The sequence below is a fragment of the Gekko japonicus genome, unplaced genomic scaffold, assembly GCF_001447785.1.
Source record: "Gekko japonicus isolate JY-2015 unplaced genomic scaffold, Gekko_japonicus_V1.1 scaffold2527, whole genome shotgun sequence".
Taxonomy (NCBI): Eukaryota; Metazoa; Chordata; class Lepidosauria; order Squamata; family Gekkonidae; genus Gekko; species Gekko japonicus.
The window spans coordinates 152,314-170,420 of record NW_015174348.1 but is presented as its reverse complement, the minus strand read 5'-3'; the positions used below and the strand labels follow the sequence as shown (position 1 = coordinate 170,420).

Genomic DNA, 18,107 nt, shown 5'->3' with positions numbered 1-18,107 from the left:
TCCGGATCCTTTCCAACCTGGATCTGGCAACCCTACCCTCCCATCCCCCACTGGTGCTCAGGAGGGACCGGGCAACCCTATCTAGAAACCACCCACACTTTTCCTGCTAAGAAAAGTACTCTTGCTTTTCCTGCCAAATTATAAATCCTTGCAACTGGCTAGGATTAGCAACCTTGAGATGGGGTCTGGAGTTACAAATGATCTCCAGATGAGTTCCCTAGATCAGTTCCTCTGGAGGAAGTGGCATCTTCAGAGAGTGAAGTTTATGGCATTGCATCTCTGCCAAGCTCTTTCCCCCACCCAAAATATGCCCTCCCTATGCACTGTCACCAAATCTCCAGGAACTGCCTTTAATAGAGATGCCAAGTGGAAAAACCTGCGGACAGGGGCTGGAGCGCACACACACAAAGCACACGCGCACCGCACACACGTCACCAGGAAGTGACGTTATGATGCCGGGCAAGCTGGGAACAGGGCCACGACCATCTGAGGGAAAACCATAGTTTTCCCTCGGATGACCGTGGCCCAGCCCCCAGCGTGCCCAGCACTATAACGTCACTTCCTGGTGACGCGCATGCCGGGGTGGGGTTCCCCCTGAGGCCCAATCCGCCGGTGGCGGGGAACGGGCCTCTGGGGAGGGGGTTTCCTTGCCCCCCGGGGGGACTTGGCAAGCCTAGCCTTTAAGCTGGAGCTGGCAATCCTGCTTCTGACTGGGGTGGGCTTGATACACTTTCCACGTGTCTTTTTCAGCCCAGTGGCTTCTTTTGGTGAATGGCTAAGGTATGAGTTCTGCTATCATAAATAGGTTTCATTGACAAGGAAGAATTACAAATTAAAGGGAAAAGGAAATTATTGTTTCTGGAACAGGAAGAGGAACTTAATGCCAGTGGCACAAGCCTGAAAAAAATTAAGCATATCTAAGCCCTATTATACCAACAGCATGCAGTTTAAGCATTTGAGTCCTGCTGATTGCAGCTAGCTCCCTCTAGGTTGTACCTCTTGGCTAGAAGCTTGAACCAGTTTCAAACAAGTTGGTCAACATGAACTAGCTGTGAAGAAATTAAACAGAATTACACTAGAAGCAAATTCCTAGATAACACTAACACGGAGAACAAAGTTAGCAATGCCCTTCAGGCAATACATCTGAAATAATTCAGTTATAATTGGATTTTTGTTGCTTAATTCGTAATTGCGAGCTCTACTACCACTTCCTGCCTCTTCTCTGTTGCCTTCTTGTCAGCATTTTCCCTTTGCATCCTAAAGCTTGAAATACCTCATGATAAGCAAGTACTTTATAGAGAGAGTCTTCACAGAGGAGAAGGTGAATTTGCTGTACCTCAGCTTGGAAAGTGCAGTTATCTCCCTGATTGTTCCCACAGTTTTCAGCTGAGATGTATAAGGGCCCCTAAGAACTCTCACTTCTTTTCAAGAAATAAGTCAAGAAATGACTTGTGGTTGGTGTACAGATAAACTGAGCCCTGACGAGAATCTAGTTACATGGGTAAGATGTTGCGGCCCCGACCTGGATGGCTCAGGCTGCTCTGCTCTCATTAGGTCTTGGAACGCAGGCAGGGTTGGCCCTGGTCAGTATTTGGATGGGAGACCGCCAAAGGGAAACCAGGGTTGCTACAGAGAGCCAGGCAATGGCAAACCAGCACTGAATGTCTCTCGCCTTGAAAATCCTATGGGGTTGCCATAAATCAGCTATGGCATGATGACCAGAGAGAGAGAGACTAACCTTTTTGCCTAATCTTAGTGGACAAAAGGAGCTGCGGTGGCTCAAGTGGTTAAGACGCTGAACTGCCAGATGTGGAAGGTCGGAAGTTCAGCAGTTCGAGACCCGAGTATGCCATGCCGCATGACGGAGTGAGCTCCCGTCTCTACTTCCAGCTCCTGCCAACCTAGCAGTTCGAAAGCAAGAAATTGCAAGTAGATAAATAGGTACCACTTCAGTGGGGAGGTAACAGCGTTCTGTGTGCCTTGGTGTTTAGTCATGCCGGCCACATGACCACGGAAATGTCTTCGTACAGCGCTGGCTCTTCGGCTTTGAAACGGAGATGAGCACCGCAACCCTAGAGTCGGATTCGACTGGCTTTCGAGCAAGGGAACCTTTACCTTCTCTTTAGTGGACAAAAGGACAGGATCTTTTTTGAAATTGCAAAATGCTAGGGGAGGTTGAATAAAGATTCCAGTGATCAGAGAGGGAGATGCAATTGTGCTGCACAATTCCTTGTCTTCCCAATTATAGCCATTTTTCTCTGCTTCCCTACAACTACTTTTCTATATCTGATTAATGCAAATGTCTTTTCCAGTTGTTCACATATCTCCTCCATTGTTATTTTCTCAACAGCAACACACTGTACTTTGCCCAGCCCTATGAATGTCCATTTTGTCTCAAAAAACATGAAGAATGTCTTACATTGGTTGCCACCAGAAGGAATAGCAGCAGAAAAAGTAAACTACACAGTGAAATATTTAATGTACGTTTGATTTTCCCATGGTACCATTATTATGATTTGTGTTGTACCTTTAATTTGCAAAGTTTTTCATTGTGTTGTTTTCACTACAATCCTATGAGACAGTGTGCTGTAAAGGAAAGGGAAGCTGATGCTGGTGTGGAAACTCCTCATGGATTGGCTTCTTGCTCAAAGGCCCCTTCCATCACTGTGTGTCTTATCCACTTTACCCACTCCCTGCCAGTTCATAGAACAAGAAAGTCTTAATTTGGCTTGCCTGCTAAATTGTATCTTCTTAAAGTATGACAAATCACGTTTCCTGCTTTGGGTGGCTGTTAGATCTAGACCTTACTTTAGATGCCCAGGTGGCATCAGTGACACAAAGCTCTTCTGTAATTGGCACGCTAGCTAGGATTCAGTCACTGTTATATTTTGATACTTTTGGCAACTGTATCTTGTTTCTGGATACAATACAAAAAAGCTGATTTCCTAACTTCAGAATTGAAAAAAGTCTGCCTAGCTTCCATATGACGAACATCTCAGTCTTTAAGGTCAGTCCCAAAGCTCCAGGTGTCTCTACCTTCAAACATTTGGTGAAGAAATGGTCTTTTCAGTAGTTGTGCCTGGGTACTGAAACACCCTTCCTGGAGATGTGTGCATGGCACCATTTATACTGAGCTTCAGGTAGCAAGTTAAAACAGTTCTATTTCCCAATTTTTAATTAAGATCTCCAGCTTGTTTTTATCTTTTGATTTGCTACCTGCTGTTTTTCCTCATCTGTTATTTTATCATGTCTTGTTTATGGTTTTTTTTACTGGCTTCTGAAAGTTTATTTATTGCTTTGGCTATTTGTCATGATTTTTTTTTAATTTTACTTAAAGCAGCCTTGAACATTTTTGTAGACGTTATTTAAATAAGTAAATACATTATGAAGGTTCTATTTCTTTACCCTACATTACTGGACTGTTCAGCAAAAGAGGACAGAAATCTCCCTACCAACTGATTGGGTTTCTTCTAAAATCCCTCCTACTTCCATAACCTTCTCAAGCTATCTCTGTCCAGAGGTAAGGATGTCATTCCTTTGTAACCAGAAGTCAGAAGAAAGTAATTTTTTAAGTCATAAAAGTAAACAAGGCATGGTACAATAAAATCAAATTTAAAAAAGTAAAGCCAACAACCTGTCTGGAATAAACACACCAGAACTTGGCTGCAATAGTAATGTGAAAACAAAACCATCTAGCCAATCTTTGGGAAAGCTCTCCCAAGCAGCCAAGTTTTAATTGAACCAAAGAGTTGGTTCAACTACCAAAAAGGCCCTACCTCAAAGCTCCATCAGTCTTACCACCAAAAAGGATGGCATCTGGAACAAAGCTTCTCTGCTACAGTTGAGGGAAGGATAAATGGATTGTTCCTTCAGATGCTTGAAGAGTAAAAACCAGCACTTTGATTGATATTAAGTAATATCTAGTAGGGATGGAAATAAATAGGTTTAACATTCTCCCTGAAACCTGTAATCCTCATAATGCTGTAACAGCTGCAGTCTTTGACCAGTCTTCAAAGGCAACTCTGCATAGAACATATTACAGTAATTCAGGTGGGAAGACACTGAGGCGTGAATGCCAGGGGCAAGGAATAAATACAAGATGATCGGACTTGCTCATCATCTGGGCCTGGCTTTTGCCATCATTTCTAAACCAAACAGCTATTTTTAGTCCGTCCCCCCAGTTGTCCTTGGTTAGGAAAGGTGGACAAGGACAAACTGAACAGAACTGAGAGATCAGTGAGTCTCCAAATATGTTTGCTGTCTTCTCAACAGAAACAGCAACTTTGGATGGCAATGGCCACTGAAATTTTAAAGAGTAGCCCCAGATCAAAATATCTTGCAGCTACCAACATGCCATGAGAGATCTTGGACATGCCATTGTTGCTCAGCCACCTACTTCACAGGGTTGTGGTGACAATAAAATGGGGGGGGGGTTATGTCACCTTCAAAAGTGGGAAAGTAAGATACAAACTTTATAGGTAAGAGTAATGGATAAATTGTTTTGTGTGTACTTGGCCACAAGAGTTATTCCCTACTACACTGAGCAAGTTTTCTCACAAGGAACGAATGGGGGCTCGATAGAAAAGGTCATAGGAACATTCTAGAGAAACATTCAAGCAATTGTGGACTGATCTTTACGGGAAAGGATGATGAGCTGTATGAGTGCACTGCTAACTCCCTCTCTTTTCTCCACCATTTTAAATGCAGATACGGCACAAAGAAATGGATTAAAAATTCAGAATGCAAAGATATCAGTCAAACTTGGTGTGACCTCTCACATGAAACGTATGACCATAAGGAGCTATATCATGCCAGAGTAAAAGCCTTTTCAAATGGCAACTGTTCCGGCTGGGCAGAATCTGTACGGTTTAATCCATTCACAGACAGTAAGGAAAGACCTAAGCAATGTTACATGTTTACAGCGGGGATGGGATATTCTGGAGGATAGCCAAAACTGATATGTTACAAGAGATTCAAAATGTACTGTGTCTGATAAAATGTTTACATGACAATTTGTTTGTAAATGTGGTTGCAACATCAGGTAGGGAAGAAAATAAGGCTGCACCAGTAGGTAGGAAACAAAGGAGGAGGTGCAAGGGAGAGCAGTTTATTTGACCTTTTAGATTCCCATGCATTTCCTGATAAGCTTCATCAGGAGATCTAATAAAACAAAGTTAAAATAGGTACAATTACATCGATGCATGTTAATACCAATATTATATGATTTAGAATAAACATACACACTAATAATAAAAAAATCAATTTTAATTTAATTTAAATCAAATTAATTTAAGATACACTTTGAGCATTGTATATGGACCCTAACATATTTTCTAGTGTGATACAAAAAGAACCCAGGACAGTTTATAACCAGGTATAACTCCACCACTGGGTCATTTTAAATTTGGAAATTGTTCATACTGTATATTTTCATGCAATCTTGAAGTATTCATAAATCCTACAGATGGAAAACAGTATGAATTAAGGAACTTCACGAATTGTAACTCTAAAGGAGTGATATAGGCTATTAGGTGCTATGTGATAAGCTATATATATAGGAAAAAACTTAAGGTGTTTAAAATATCTCAGGGTGTTTAAAAACATGTATTTGTGAACATAAAAGCAACATTTCTCTTGGAAGAACTGAAGCACTTTTGGTTTCACTTTTTGTTGAATATAATCATCCTATCACAGACATTGTCTTCTAGGCCACCCACAAACAACCAGGCAACAATGACAAGCTATTAATGAGAAGGAAGGCAGAATGGATTCTTAGATTGAGATCTTTAGCCCCCTTTGGGTTGAACAAGAGCCTGAACCCTTTATACTTGTCCTGATTACATACTATATTGAGTTTTGCCTAATTCAGAAAGTGTGTGGATTAACTGAGCATTGATCTTTTGTTCCCATCTGGAAAATGTCAGGTCATCGTGACTAAGTGTTTTTGAGATCTTCAGTCCTTTAATGGTTAAATGGGAGCCTGGATTTCTTGCATCATACGTGGTTATAAACAGAGGTCATTTCGGGGGGATCGCAGTTCCCCCGGGTGAGGTACGGGGGGCGGGGCACATGACGAAGCCCCGCCCCCTGCTTCCGGCCGCTCCGCTTCCGGCCCTCATTCAGCCAGGAGGAGGCATGAGAAGAGGGAGGGTAAGTTGCTTCCTCCCTGCCTCTCCCCACCTCTGCCTGCCTGGGGCCAGGGAGAGGGCCTTCGCGGGGTTTCCTTGCACTCCCGCCGCCCTTGCAGGTCCACCGCCGGGCCCCTCATGGGGCTCGGCAGTGGAGCTGCAAGGCCGGCGGCGGCGGCGGGGACCGTTGGGAGCGGTGTGTGTGGCCTTATGACACACTTCCGGTTATGTCAGGGGGTGTGTCATATGCTAATGAGTTATGCTAATGAGTTCCCCTAGCTCTTTTTCTACGAAACGACCCCTGGTTATAAATTATAATGATCTCTACCCAATGTATCCAATTTGTCCAAGGTGGGAGCCAGAGACGTTTCTTCTCAAAGTATGCCACATTGTCCACATCTTCTGATATGGTATTAATATTTACCTTGAGTTCTTTTATCTTTTTCAGTGTATGTAACAAGGTTTCAGGTCATAAACGATGGAGATTTTTTTTGTATCACACTACATAATATATTAGTTTCCCTATACAATACTCAGGGTGTGTTTTTTTGAAATTTTTTGAAATTAATTTTTTGAAATTTTCCAGGGTCTCAGGTGAAGGTTTTTTCACATCACCTACCACCTGGTCTTTTCAACTGGAGATGCCAGGGATTGAACCTGGGACCTTCTCAATGACAAGCAGATGCTCTTCCACTGAGCCATGGACATTCAGAAGAACCCAATTTTCTAGGTCCCAAGTGAAACAAATAGATAAATACATAAATAAAATTCTGTTCATATCACATAGAAATTACGGACAGGGAAATCCAGCATGTTTCAATAAATGCTGTGTTAAAACTGGTTTGAAATCACTGCTTTCTCTTAACTACTATTTGCCCTGGACTGTTGCTTGCCCTTCCTTTTTATCTTTGAAGGCTGCATGGTGCTGAGCAAATTCATATGACCAGTGTGCCAGCTTCTTGTGTTGTGCTTCTGGCAATTGGCTATGTGAACTGTTCATATAAGAACAGGTCTCAACTGGTCACAGTCTTCTTCTTCATATTTTGTTCTCTCAAACATACACTGGTCTGTACTTGTATGTAGCAGTTGTGCAAACTGATGCTTCATAGAGCAAAGAAACATAATTAAATCAGCTTCTATCATCCTAGAATGCCTTCCCTTCAGATCAGGCAGTTACTTGCAGGTGGAGATCCAACCCAAGCATGGGACTAACCCATCTGCAGTGGAGAATTAAACAGCAGTTGGGGCTACATAGCTTGTGACTCTTGGTCTTATCAAGACTTTTGCATGCATCTTTTTCCACTTTTTTGTATCGTACTCTCTGCTGTATGATGTCTGCTTCCTCTGCTGAAAGTTCTAACAGACCTCATTTTACTGCAGTACATTTTCATTATGCGCACATTGTTAGCATAAAATTTATATAATTTCCAAGGCTTTTAAATGAAATTACTGAAGTTGCTTAGGCTCACACAAAGGGTTTCTGCTAGCTCAGTGGGATTTTAAAACTTTTTTTTTCAATGAATGGGGACCCCCTGATGCCATATCACAAACTGCCTTTGAAAGTCCCCTCAGTTTCAAAAGCAGTTGGCCACACAGTGTGGGCATAGCGGACCTATTTATGAACAAGAAGACTAAAATCCCCTTGGAAACAGTTTCAAAAATTTGGGGATCCTAATAACTAGCCTTTCTTTAGAAGGTGAAATGAATTGGTTTTTAAGGGCCCTGGGGAGTTGACAGGAGTTTTTAATGATAGAAATCCATGTCACTTGAAGGGTTCATAACAAAAATAAACCACAGAAAGAGACCCAGAACAGAATGTGATCGTTTTTGTATCTTGTTGCTATGCATCATTATATGTGCTTTCTTTTCCAGCTAAAATCGATCCACCTGCATTTTTCCTGTCTTCTACTGAAAACTCTATTTCAGTCATTGTGACTCCACCTGAGAAATGGCAGAGAGCCCCAGGAGAGGAACCCGAGTATTTGCATCAAATATACCCCAGCCTGCAATATAATGTGACTGTATTCAACAAAAAAATTAAGAAAAGGGTAAGAGAAGGGTTTCTAGATATAGACCGTGAAAAGGTTCTGCTGCAGAGCCCTATTAGAGAAATCAGTTTGTTTATCCTGGCACCAGGCAACCCATCTGATACCTAGGATTGCTAGTCATAGCTAGCACCCTAGCGACGCAGGAGAATCTGGGAGTGGGGTCAAGCTTTTGGCATCACTGGTGTGACACTAGAAGTTATGTCATCATGTTGGGCCAACACTTTATGTTACATCTAAAACTCTTTGGTTAAGCCATGGAATTTTTGGTTAAGCCGTGGAATTTCTGGTTTCATGTCGGAAGTGACATCATACGTCAGCTCAGCACCAAAAAAATTCCCCCACCCCGTTTCCCCCCTCCAGCCTGTTAAGTAGCTGTAGGGAAGAGGCTTAGGTCAGGAGGTTTCCCACCATAGCAGGAAACCTGCCCCCCCCCCCATTACACCCAATGCTATTTTGAGGCAACTGACTTCTTTGCTAGGAGTTTGAATGCAAGGCAGATGCTTTTGATTAGCATGGCCAACCTTCAGATGGGACCTAGAGTTCTCCTGTAATTACAAACTGATCTTCAGGCCAAAGTAAACAGGTCCCCTGGAGGACCTGTCCTCAAATCTACAGGAATTTCCCTAAATGGATTTGGCAAATGTACATCTGATGAAGTTATTTAAAAAAAAAAAATTGCCATCAAGTGGCAAGAGATGTTCAGGTGTGGTTTGCCATTGCCTGTCTCTGCATAGTGACCCTAATATTCCTTGATGGTCTCCAATGCAAACACTGACCAGGGCTGATCATGCTTAGCAGCCAAGATCTGATGAGATCAGGTTAGCCTGGGCTATCGAGGTCAGGGCAATGAAGTCACTAAAGCAACAAAAAGGAGGCTAAACTCTTGTGAGATTATTGAACTACTGAACTACCATATTGGTCACTCAATATGGTAATCATAGGATCAAGTGCTATTTTTCTGAATACCACAGGGCTGCTCCAGATATGTAAAACTTCTTTTTTAACTTCATGCTTGGCTCCATTCTGCTATATACTTTACATTTAGATTTAAAGATACAATTGCACATTATATAAAAACAGACTATCACCTTTCACCTGCAATCCCAAATTCACCATTCATTGAGATACTGAGATTTTAGAGCAAATGCTTGTGTACATGAAGGTAATGAGAGGCCAGATCGTAAACATGTTTTTTTGAAATGTACTTTATGAAACTGTATAACCTTTTAATAACTACTTGTCATTATATTACTCAGTTTCTTCCCCAGTCTATGCCCTGTTATCTTCTTCTATATCAGGTGAAGGGTAGTAATGTCACAGTCGTAATGTCCTAGTTAGCAATCTGTATAGAGGTGACATTTTTAAGAAACGTTCTGGCTGTTCTCAAATGATCCCATAGTTCACACGTTGTTGCCTTTCTGTTGTTAATATGTGGAAATGCCGTCTTTCTTCTAGTGGACCTTCTGTATTAAAAACAACAGCCTGGAAGTGCAGCAGTTAGAGCCAAACACACGATACTGTGTCACAGTGCAAATATATATTACTCCACTTCTGCTTAGTGGATTCTCTGAAGAGCATTGCATCGATACTCTGAAAGGTGAGCCAAAACTTACAAAATATACTGAGTCTTTATATCAGATGGAGTTATTCCTAATGATTGACAAAAAAAATCTGGACACACACGACTAAAGCAGATAAACAAATATAAGGTCAACAGTTGTGTTAGTCTGACCCTCAATCAACAGTCATACGACTTATAAGAATTGCTGTACATGTATTGTGCTCTGAAGCATTACAATATGATACACAACTTAATAGAATTTATAAACCAAGGTACAACGTCGTCTCCGGATTATTTACCAACGTTTCAAAAAATGAATCTTCTTCAGGAAATTTTATAGAGGTGCCAAAGCCCTCGTTTTCATAAAAGCTAGACAACAAGTCTTAAGCATATCACGATTCAGATAGGACGCTGATCTCAATTAACACGCAGTGTTTTTTTCTGGATCCTAGACTGTTGATTGCGGGTCAGACTAACACGACTGTTGACCTTATATTTGTTTATCTAATGATTGACAAAAACATGAGAAAAAATGTGAAAGGGATCCCTCCCTCCTTTTCCTGTACAGATCATAAGGGGAACTACCTGGCTTTATACATGCATAATAAGCTTAAGAAATAAGATACTGAATGACACAGGTAACTGAGCACATATACACTTGTAGGGTTGCCAGCTCTGGGTTGGGAAATACCTGGAGATTTTGGGGGTGCAGCCTGAGGTGGACAGGGTTTGGTAGGGTCGCCAGGTCCCCCTGGCCACCAGCGGGGGGGTGAGGGGGTAGGGTTGTCAGATCCAGGTTGGGAAGCTCCTAGAGATTTGGGGAGGGATCCTGGGGAGGACAGGGACCTCGGGGAGGAGTACAATGCCATAGATCCACCCTCCAAAGTAGTCTGGTGCGGAGCTGAAATCCCAGGGTATCCCCAAGTCCCACCTGGAGGCAGGCATTCCTAGCCAGGTTTGGGAAAGGGAGGGACTTCAATAGGGTATAATGCAATAGGGTATAGTGCCATGGAGTCCACCTTCCAAAGCAGCCATTTCCTCCAGGTGAACTGATCTCTATCGCCTGGAAATCAGTTGTAATTCTGGGACATCTCAGATACCACCTGGAGGCTGGCAACCCTACACACATGCTATAGACAGAGATCTCTGTATACTGTTGATAGCATTCTTGTTATGATCAGGCAAGTCCTCTCATGTGGCCGTCACCTTGGAGCTCTAGCCAATCTAGCCTCATAGCACAACCCACTGATTAGCCAGGGACCAAGCTATTAAGTACCCTCCTTGTTGAGGTAATGACACACCCACTCCCACCCACCTGGACAACCACGCAGCCTGTGACTTGCCTGCATTTTCACAACCACACGTTAACTGCTTGTCCTTTAGCCTCTATGAGTCCCACTCAGAGGAAGGCTGCCCTGAAGGGAACGAAATATATTCCCCTCCCCCTCTTTCTTCTCCGTCACACTCATTTCAGGTTCAAAAGTTATTGAAAGAGGGCCTCCTTTCACAGCCTGCTGCTTTCAGCTTTGCCGTATTAAGTGGAGGCCTTTTTGGCTTTCATTTTATTCTGAAGAGCATAATTTTGACTCTTTTATTAGAAACGAGCAAGTCAGCCCTTTTTAGTCCTTATTAGCAGTCTATGTATCTCTAATAATTGGGGTAAATTAGCCAATGAAAGAATCTGCTGGCAAAGACTGTAGTAACTTGTTAGGGAAGAACGGACTAAATATAGAGTTTTAAAAGAATCTAACCCAGCTGTACAAGTAAGAAGTTACAGAAAGCAATTATTTGACTGCATACATACATATTCGAGAAGGGATATTTCACAAAATGCTAGATTATGTGTCAACGGATGGGAGGGTGTCAAGATGACAGCACTGAATCTACAAGCAGTGCTTCTGCAATTCTGGCTGAGTTTCCTAATTTTCATCATGGTTATTTGAAAACCTTATTTATACTGTAATTTGGAAGGATGGGAAGATTTTCTGATCTCTCAACCAGGTATGGCTGCTCTCTCTTCTTTTTAAAGTTACTAATCAATGTTTTTTTCAGTCTCTTTGGACTCCCGCAGGGCTCTTTTTGTAGCAGGAACTCCTTTGCATATTAGACCACACCCCCTTAATGTAGCCAATCCTCCAAGAGCTTACAGAGTTCTTCTTACAGGAGCTACTGTAAACTCTTGGAGGATTGGCTACATTAGGGGTGTGTCGCTTAATATGCAAATGAGTACCTGCTACAAAAATAGCCCTGCCCACAAGCAACGGGCAGTATAAATGCTAATAGCAGCTGATCTGGAGAATGGATTGTCACATTTACCCTTTATGTTTTCCCAACAGATCCTACTTTCAAGCAGACAACAACAGTCATATTTGGATATATTTTGCCTGTCTTTTTAACCGTTCTTATCGTTTTGGTGCCAAGCTGCTGTATATGCAGGTACATTTACACAGCGAAGCAAACGTATCCTAAGAACTTGGTAAGGACTTTTCCCCGTACATTTTCACGACAGTCCTGTCACTTAAAACACTGCCTATGCTTAAACTCTAGTCCGTGCCTTTAAAAAAAATCCCTCATGTGGAACCACTCTTTTGCGCAGCCACATGGGGGAAGTAATGTATGAGCCAAAGCATCAACACTTGACACCAGATCCCTGGGAGAATGCATGTAATTTCTCACCATGACTCCCCACCCTTTCAGGGAGAGAGACAAATTACTGGAGCAGGGCCTGGGGAAGATTGGGCGTAGGTGTCAATGATCTGTCTTATACGTTACTTCCTCCACATGGTTGTAATAAATATCTGCTGTGAAGTGAGGCTTAGCTGAGGTACAGAATTTCAGGAATATCAGAAGCAGCACATGTGTTCAGATGCTCAGTGCACAATGGCACATGAGTGGAAAGCTAATAGTTCCCTCCGTCTCTCTCTTCCCAGCGTTGTTGCTGCTTGGAAGAGCCTCAGGCATACACAGCTTCAGAGGACCAGGAGCTCCCCTGGAGCCAAGCTACAGATTACAGTGATTATAAGTGAAGTAGCCTGGCTCTGCCTGTTTAGAATCCTGAAGGCTCTCTCATTCATTGGCTGTCTTCACACGCAGAGGGAACTGGAGGGACTGGAAGCACTCATTCACCCCTGCCTTTCCCCCACTTATCAGGGAAACCAAAACCACAGCCAAACAAGGAAGAGCTTCTGGCCAAGCTTGGTTTTTTGTTTTTTTAATTTCCGCATTATCTCTCGTGTGCAATAACCTTTGTAGTCACAAGCATTTTGGAGGGAGGAAGGGTAAGAAAGATTAGCCACGTGTGAGATAACTAGGGAAGGGGAAAAGCCCAGTCAGCCTCTCCTCCCGCTCTGCAGGCTGGGCTGAACCAAAGCTCACTTTCCCAGGACTACAGGAAAGACTGGCCATGGTGGCTTTCCAGGATCTCAGAGAGATCCAGCCTTCTCTGTTCTATGGCTTGAGATCCTCTTTCAGTGGAGAAGCCAGGAATTGAACCCTCCCGCTGAGATGAACACGCACACCCCTCCAGAGTTAGCTGCATTTTTAAATTTCACCTCCTATGCTTCAGTCTTCTCCCAAACCAGCAGCTCAGTTAATGAGCATCAAAATGAAAATTCTTGTAAAAGGGGCTTTTGCCGTGAGCAAGGACTGAAGTGTTCTCAAGCAAAAAAGCTGCACAAAGCCAAAAGCGAGGCAATATTTATATACAAAGAGTTATTGGGGGGGGGGAGGTCAGTGACCACAAATTACTAATGGGTTCATTCATCATTAAGGAAAAGAGATAATTAAGAAATGCAAAAGCTCTAAATAAAACTGGATCAAGACTGCTCCCAACTCTCATCTGATTCAATGATGCTTCAGAAGGATTTACAGCATACACTTCAGGCAAATGACTTGGCTGGATGTTCTGCTTTTGTGAAAGTACTACAGTACTTAAATGTTTTACCCAGCTAGCATCCAAATCTAGTAACCAATCTGTTTGACTAAGTAGGCCACCCAAGGCTAAACAACCCATTTAAAAAAATATGTGCCACTTCAACTCGCTTATTTTTGTCATGCAGTTTAAAAATCTTCATGTGCAGGTATTATTGGCCAAACAGGATAGGAGCAATAGGCTGTGCAAATTGGTTTACATTTAATCTGTAGGACTTCCTGTAATAGGGCTTCCCATAGTTTTCCTCTGGCGGATATGTATCGGCACTTATCCTGCCACCAATGATGTGAGCAGTATCAAGGACAGCCAGATGGAGTGCCTTGAATGGAAGAACTGCATACATATGGAAAGTAACATGGAAATAGGGCAGAGACTATGGTGCAGGCTAGCTCAATCATAGCAGAGAAAGAGACTCTCAGTAGAAATGTTACAGAGGGGCTGAGGAGAAATACATGGCAAGAGAGAGCAATGAAGGCTGCAGAAGCCTGAAATAGCCACACACTGCTCTTGAAAATGACCAGTAGCAAGAAGGAGAGGGGGGGGTTATCCCACTGTGCCATGGTTCTCAGCAGGAGCAGGCCTCCACTGTGCTTTGGAAAGTAAAAATCCAGGCTCTAAAAGGGTGCTGCATCCCTATGTTGGACTCAGGGATGTGGTATCATCTAGTTTGGCTCTTAAAGTGCCATTCTCAGCAGAGTGACACTTCTAAAGCCACTGGTTTCAATGGACTTAAAACGGGTGTAACTGTTTAGGATGGTACTGGAAATTCATTTGAAAGAAATGAGACTATAGATAATTGAAACTGATTGTTATGAAGCTGGGGCTACTTCTTGAACGTTTTTGCCTGCTGCACTCACTTTCCTTTTTATTGACTTTTTTTTTTTACCCTCTTACACAAAGGAGTGAAAATAGTTGCTCATTGTGAAGGACTGGTGTTAAAGAAAGAAAGAGGCCATATGTATTTGTTGCCAAGGGGACAAACCAGCATTCCTTGTGTTTCCATGCTACACTGTGACGGTTTGGTTTCTTTGCTCAACACCAAGGGACACCAAACACTGAAGGGGGGGAAATCCTTTATATCTCATAGAGTTTTGTGACTGCAAGATTCAGGTGCCCAGGAAAAGTACACTCACGTGTTGCAAAACCAAAATAACACAAGAGAAATCCCCTCAAAGCACCCCTTTGTGTGCTAAAAAGTATATTTGGTAGTGGTTTCATTTTTTGGCATATAAAGGGCTAATCATTATTTGCATATGTGATTTGTTCTGTATTATCAACTTTAGTTTAGTCGGATTACAAACTTGATTCACAGTAGAGGCTACTATTAACTGCTTTCTCTGCTTGTTTTTTTTTTAATTTAATTCTATTCTTTTCCAGATTTTGAAGCGCAGTAATCAGTTTGGGGGAGATATTTTTGTACCTGCTGAAAAAATAGTGGTTAACTTTGTCACTATCATTGATGAGTACAAGATCCCTCAGGAGAACACTCATTTCCTAGATCATGCCAAGAGCTTCGATGGGATTTGTGATGGAAACAATATTGAAGAGATCTCTTCGAAAGAAGAACTAGAGGAAAAGCATTCTCCAGATACTTGCCTGATTGAGGAGTTTGAAAATGAGCAAGATGGAAACAGGCCAGCAGTGACAGCTCTTGGATCTCATTGTACTCTCAGCCAGAGGCACAATGAAGAGGTTGTGGTCTATGAGTTTGACATGAGGGCTGAAGATGGAATCCCAGCTGAGAACAAACAAAAAGAGCTCCACTTAAAAGAAAACATTTTTGCTCTAGAGGGACTGCTACACAACTCCCCAAAAGCACTGTCACCAACTCCTGAAGGAGGACCATCCTACTATCTTCCATTTGATGTGAGAGCACCAAATGTGTTTTTAGTGCAGAAACTAAGTGAACTCCTGTTGAATGAGATGGAGCTTGCCCCAGAAAGCCTTTGTAGTGACCTCCAACCTCCTTTGATAAATCTCGTGACTGAGAAGGCAGACCAGGCTTTTTGTCCTGAATGTGGTATAGTTACAGACATTTGTTTGGTACATGATCAAAAGGAGCCCTTTTTGGATCGGGTAGGCTCTGTGTCCAAAGAACCACAATTGTTCACAAACGTGACTAGGTGCTCAGCCTCACCATACTGCCCCCAGTTTGTAATGTGGGCAAGCCAAGACCAACAGGCAGCGAAAGAAGCAGAAGAGCAGAGCTTAGTAGTAGCCTGGGGTCCCCAGACGGGGCGACTTTATCTACCCTCATTGTCCAACCTGAGAAATGAAATACATGAACAAATAATTGAAAAGAAAAAGTATGATGAATCTCTGGGGAAAGGACTTTTTCCTGGACTTTATGAGAGACCATACTCTGACAAGCCATTGGAGGAAAAGAAGGAAGTATATCTCCGGTATCTTAAAGAACAATGGGGACTGCACATACAAACGCAAGCTTAAGCACATTTCTCTTCCTCTCACAGATTTATTGTACTTAATTTTATGTAGAAAATAACTTTGTAAATTAGCACCACTTGTTTATAGTATTTAGAACTGGTGACCGACCACAGAAGGTCGTTGATTCTTATCTGCAGACAACTGCAGCCAACTGCATCTTATGCCATCTTGCACCAGTTTAAGTATTTGAGAATCATGTTGATTCAAACCAGAATACCTTGTTCTAAAGTTTTGTAGTTCAAAACACATGAGAAGTGGGGAGAGAGGACATTACATGCTGAATTCGACTCCAGATCAAAGATGGATCGTTCAGTTACTTGCAAGAACATTTGATAATCTGTGATGCCATGTTTCTGTTCAGCCTGAACAGAATTTAGTTGCCAAAACAGAAAGTTACCAACTTCTGGATGACTTCTTTGCTAGAAGTAGGATATAGTCTCTGCAGGGGAAAAAAAGTAATTAAACAGAGTGACAATATGTATTGGCTGTAAATCTGCTTAGATCAAAATATTTTGCTTATACTGAATTTTAAAAGCCAGGTGATTGCTTGCAAAATACTCGTTATTGGGAGCTCAGACTTTGATGTCTTCCTTTGTAGCCTTTAGTCGTGTTCCTGCCATTTTACACCATGACCACTGGCCCAAAGAGAGTCCCACGAAATTTGCACCCATCACTGAAACTTGCTTGCCCATAATACGTGTAGGACTTAGGACCAGTCTACACAATATGGGTTACCATATTCCAAGTTGGTGACATGATGTCTGGCATGAGTTCTTGCCACAAGTGTTGACTGTGTAAATATTAAACTGAAGTGTGTGGTGTAAAGAATTTTTCTTTAAAAAAGTTTCCATTGCAACGTGTTCTTACCCACACTGAATTCTGGAAGTTTCTTATACATAAGTCATCATTAGCTTCCTGAAGGAAGTTGTAGAAGTCACTACTCTGAAGTAGAACCATAGACACATAGATGGCTAGGTCAGTCTGCATTCTTTAAGACAGTTTAAAGCCTCATTCTTCAGGATTATGATTCAAATATTCAACATTTAACAGGCTCAAAAGATACTAGAAATCATCATGGAATTTTTGAGGGGGATTCATTTGGTGGCAGTCTACCAACCCCACACACCAAATGCATATGGTAACTTCTATAAATGAACAAATATGACTAATGGAAATGGAATCTACCCGTGTTGAGTGTATCATTCAGATTAGTTCGCAGTTCTTGGTGCATATATGATATAAAATGCCACTAAATGAGGAGCAAATATTTTGTATAGATTAAGAAAAGACCATCTTAACCATTGCTTTGTAATGTAGTGTGGGAAAAAATGTATTTTAGTACCATCGTTTCTAATGCAAGATGTCTTCCTTTCTTACTGGCATCATCAGTGTACATGATCTGGTCAGTCTGAATTATTCATTGTGTATACACAGAACCTGTCACTCTCTGTGATGGCAAACTTTGTTTTGCCATCAAATGTATACTTAGCAGCTAATCTTAATAGCTATACTAGAGCTAATCTCAGCTCCCCAACCTCTGTACCTGTGTGATACATATGTTTGCACCTTTGTCATATTCACATTTTATGGTGTACACTATGCTACTATAGATGTACACCTAAAATGTTGTGTCGTTTCTTTTAATGTAAACTAATAAATGTTTGAGATATACTAGTAGGGCTGTGCACTTCTACTCACCTTGCTGGACCCTATTTTCCCAGTGAATTTTATCTGTCACAACACATACAAGCAAAAGTGTGAAAGAATCCACCAGTTACTTTCTAACATCAGTATTATCAGAAATGATAGGAAATTACCCCATTGCTTGTATGCATGTATCAGTGACAGGGCTTTGAAACCAATACTTTGTGACTGAAGAATTTAACTCTTCCCCCAATACTATGTTACTCATCAACAGTGTCCCCATCCTCACAGGCTGCTTTAAGCCTGGCACAATACTGGTATCTTTTCTTCCTTAACAGAGTTTAAATCAG

At 42.0% G+C, this 18,107-nt stretch overlaps 1 protein-coding gene across 1 annotated transcript in view; it reads left to right on the top strand.

Annotated features, from left to right (window-relative positions):
• LOC107121391 (interleukin-20 receptor subunit alpha-like) overlaps window positions 1-17,674 on the top strand; it is a 32,980-nt gene extending 15,306 nt beyond the window's left edge. The window contains exons 2-7 of the mRNA XM_015424307.1: window positions 2,351-2,480; window positions 4,708-4,886; window positions 8,001-8,176; window positions 9,632-9,773; window positions 12,074-12,213; window positions 15,046-17,674. Of these exons, the coding sequence (XP_015279793.1) occupies window positions 2,351-2,480; window positions 4,708-4,886; window positions 8,001-8,176; window positions 9,632-9,773; window positions 12,074-12,213; window positions 15,046-16,116 (1,838 nt within the window). The 3' untranslated portion in view covers window positions 16,117-17,674. The remainder of the gene's footprint in view (window positions 1-2,350; window positions 2,481-4,707; window positions 4,887-8,000; window positions 8,177-9,631; window positions 9,774-12,073; window positions 12,214-15,045) is intronic.
• The last annotated feature ends 433 nt before the right edge of the window (window positions 17,675-18,107 follow it).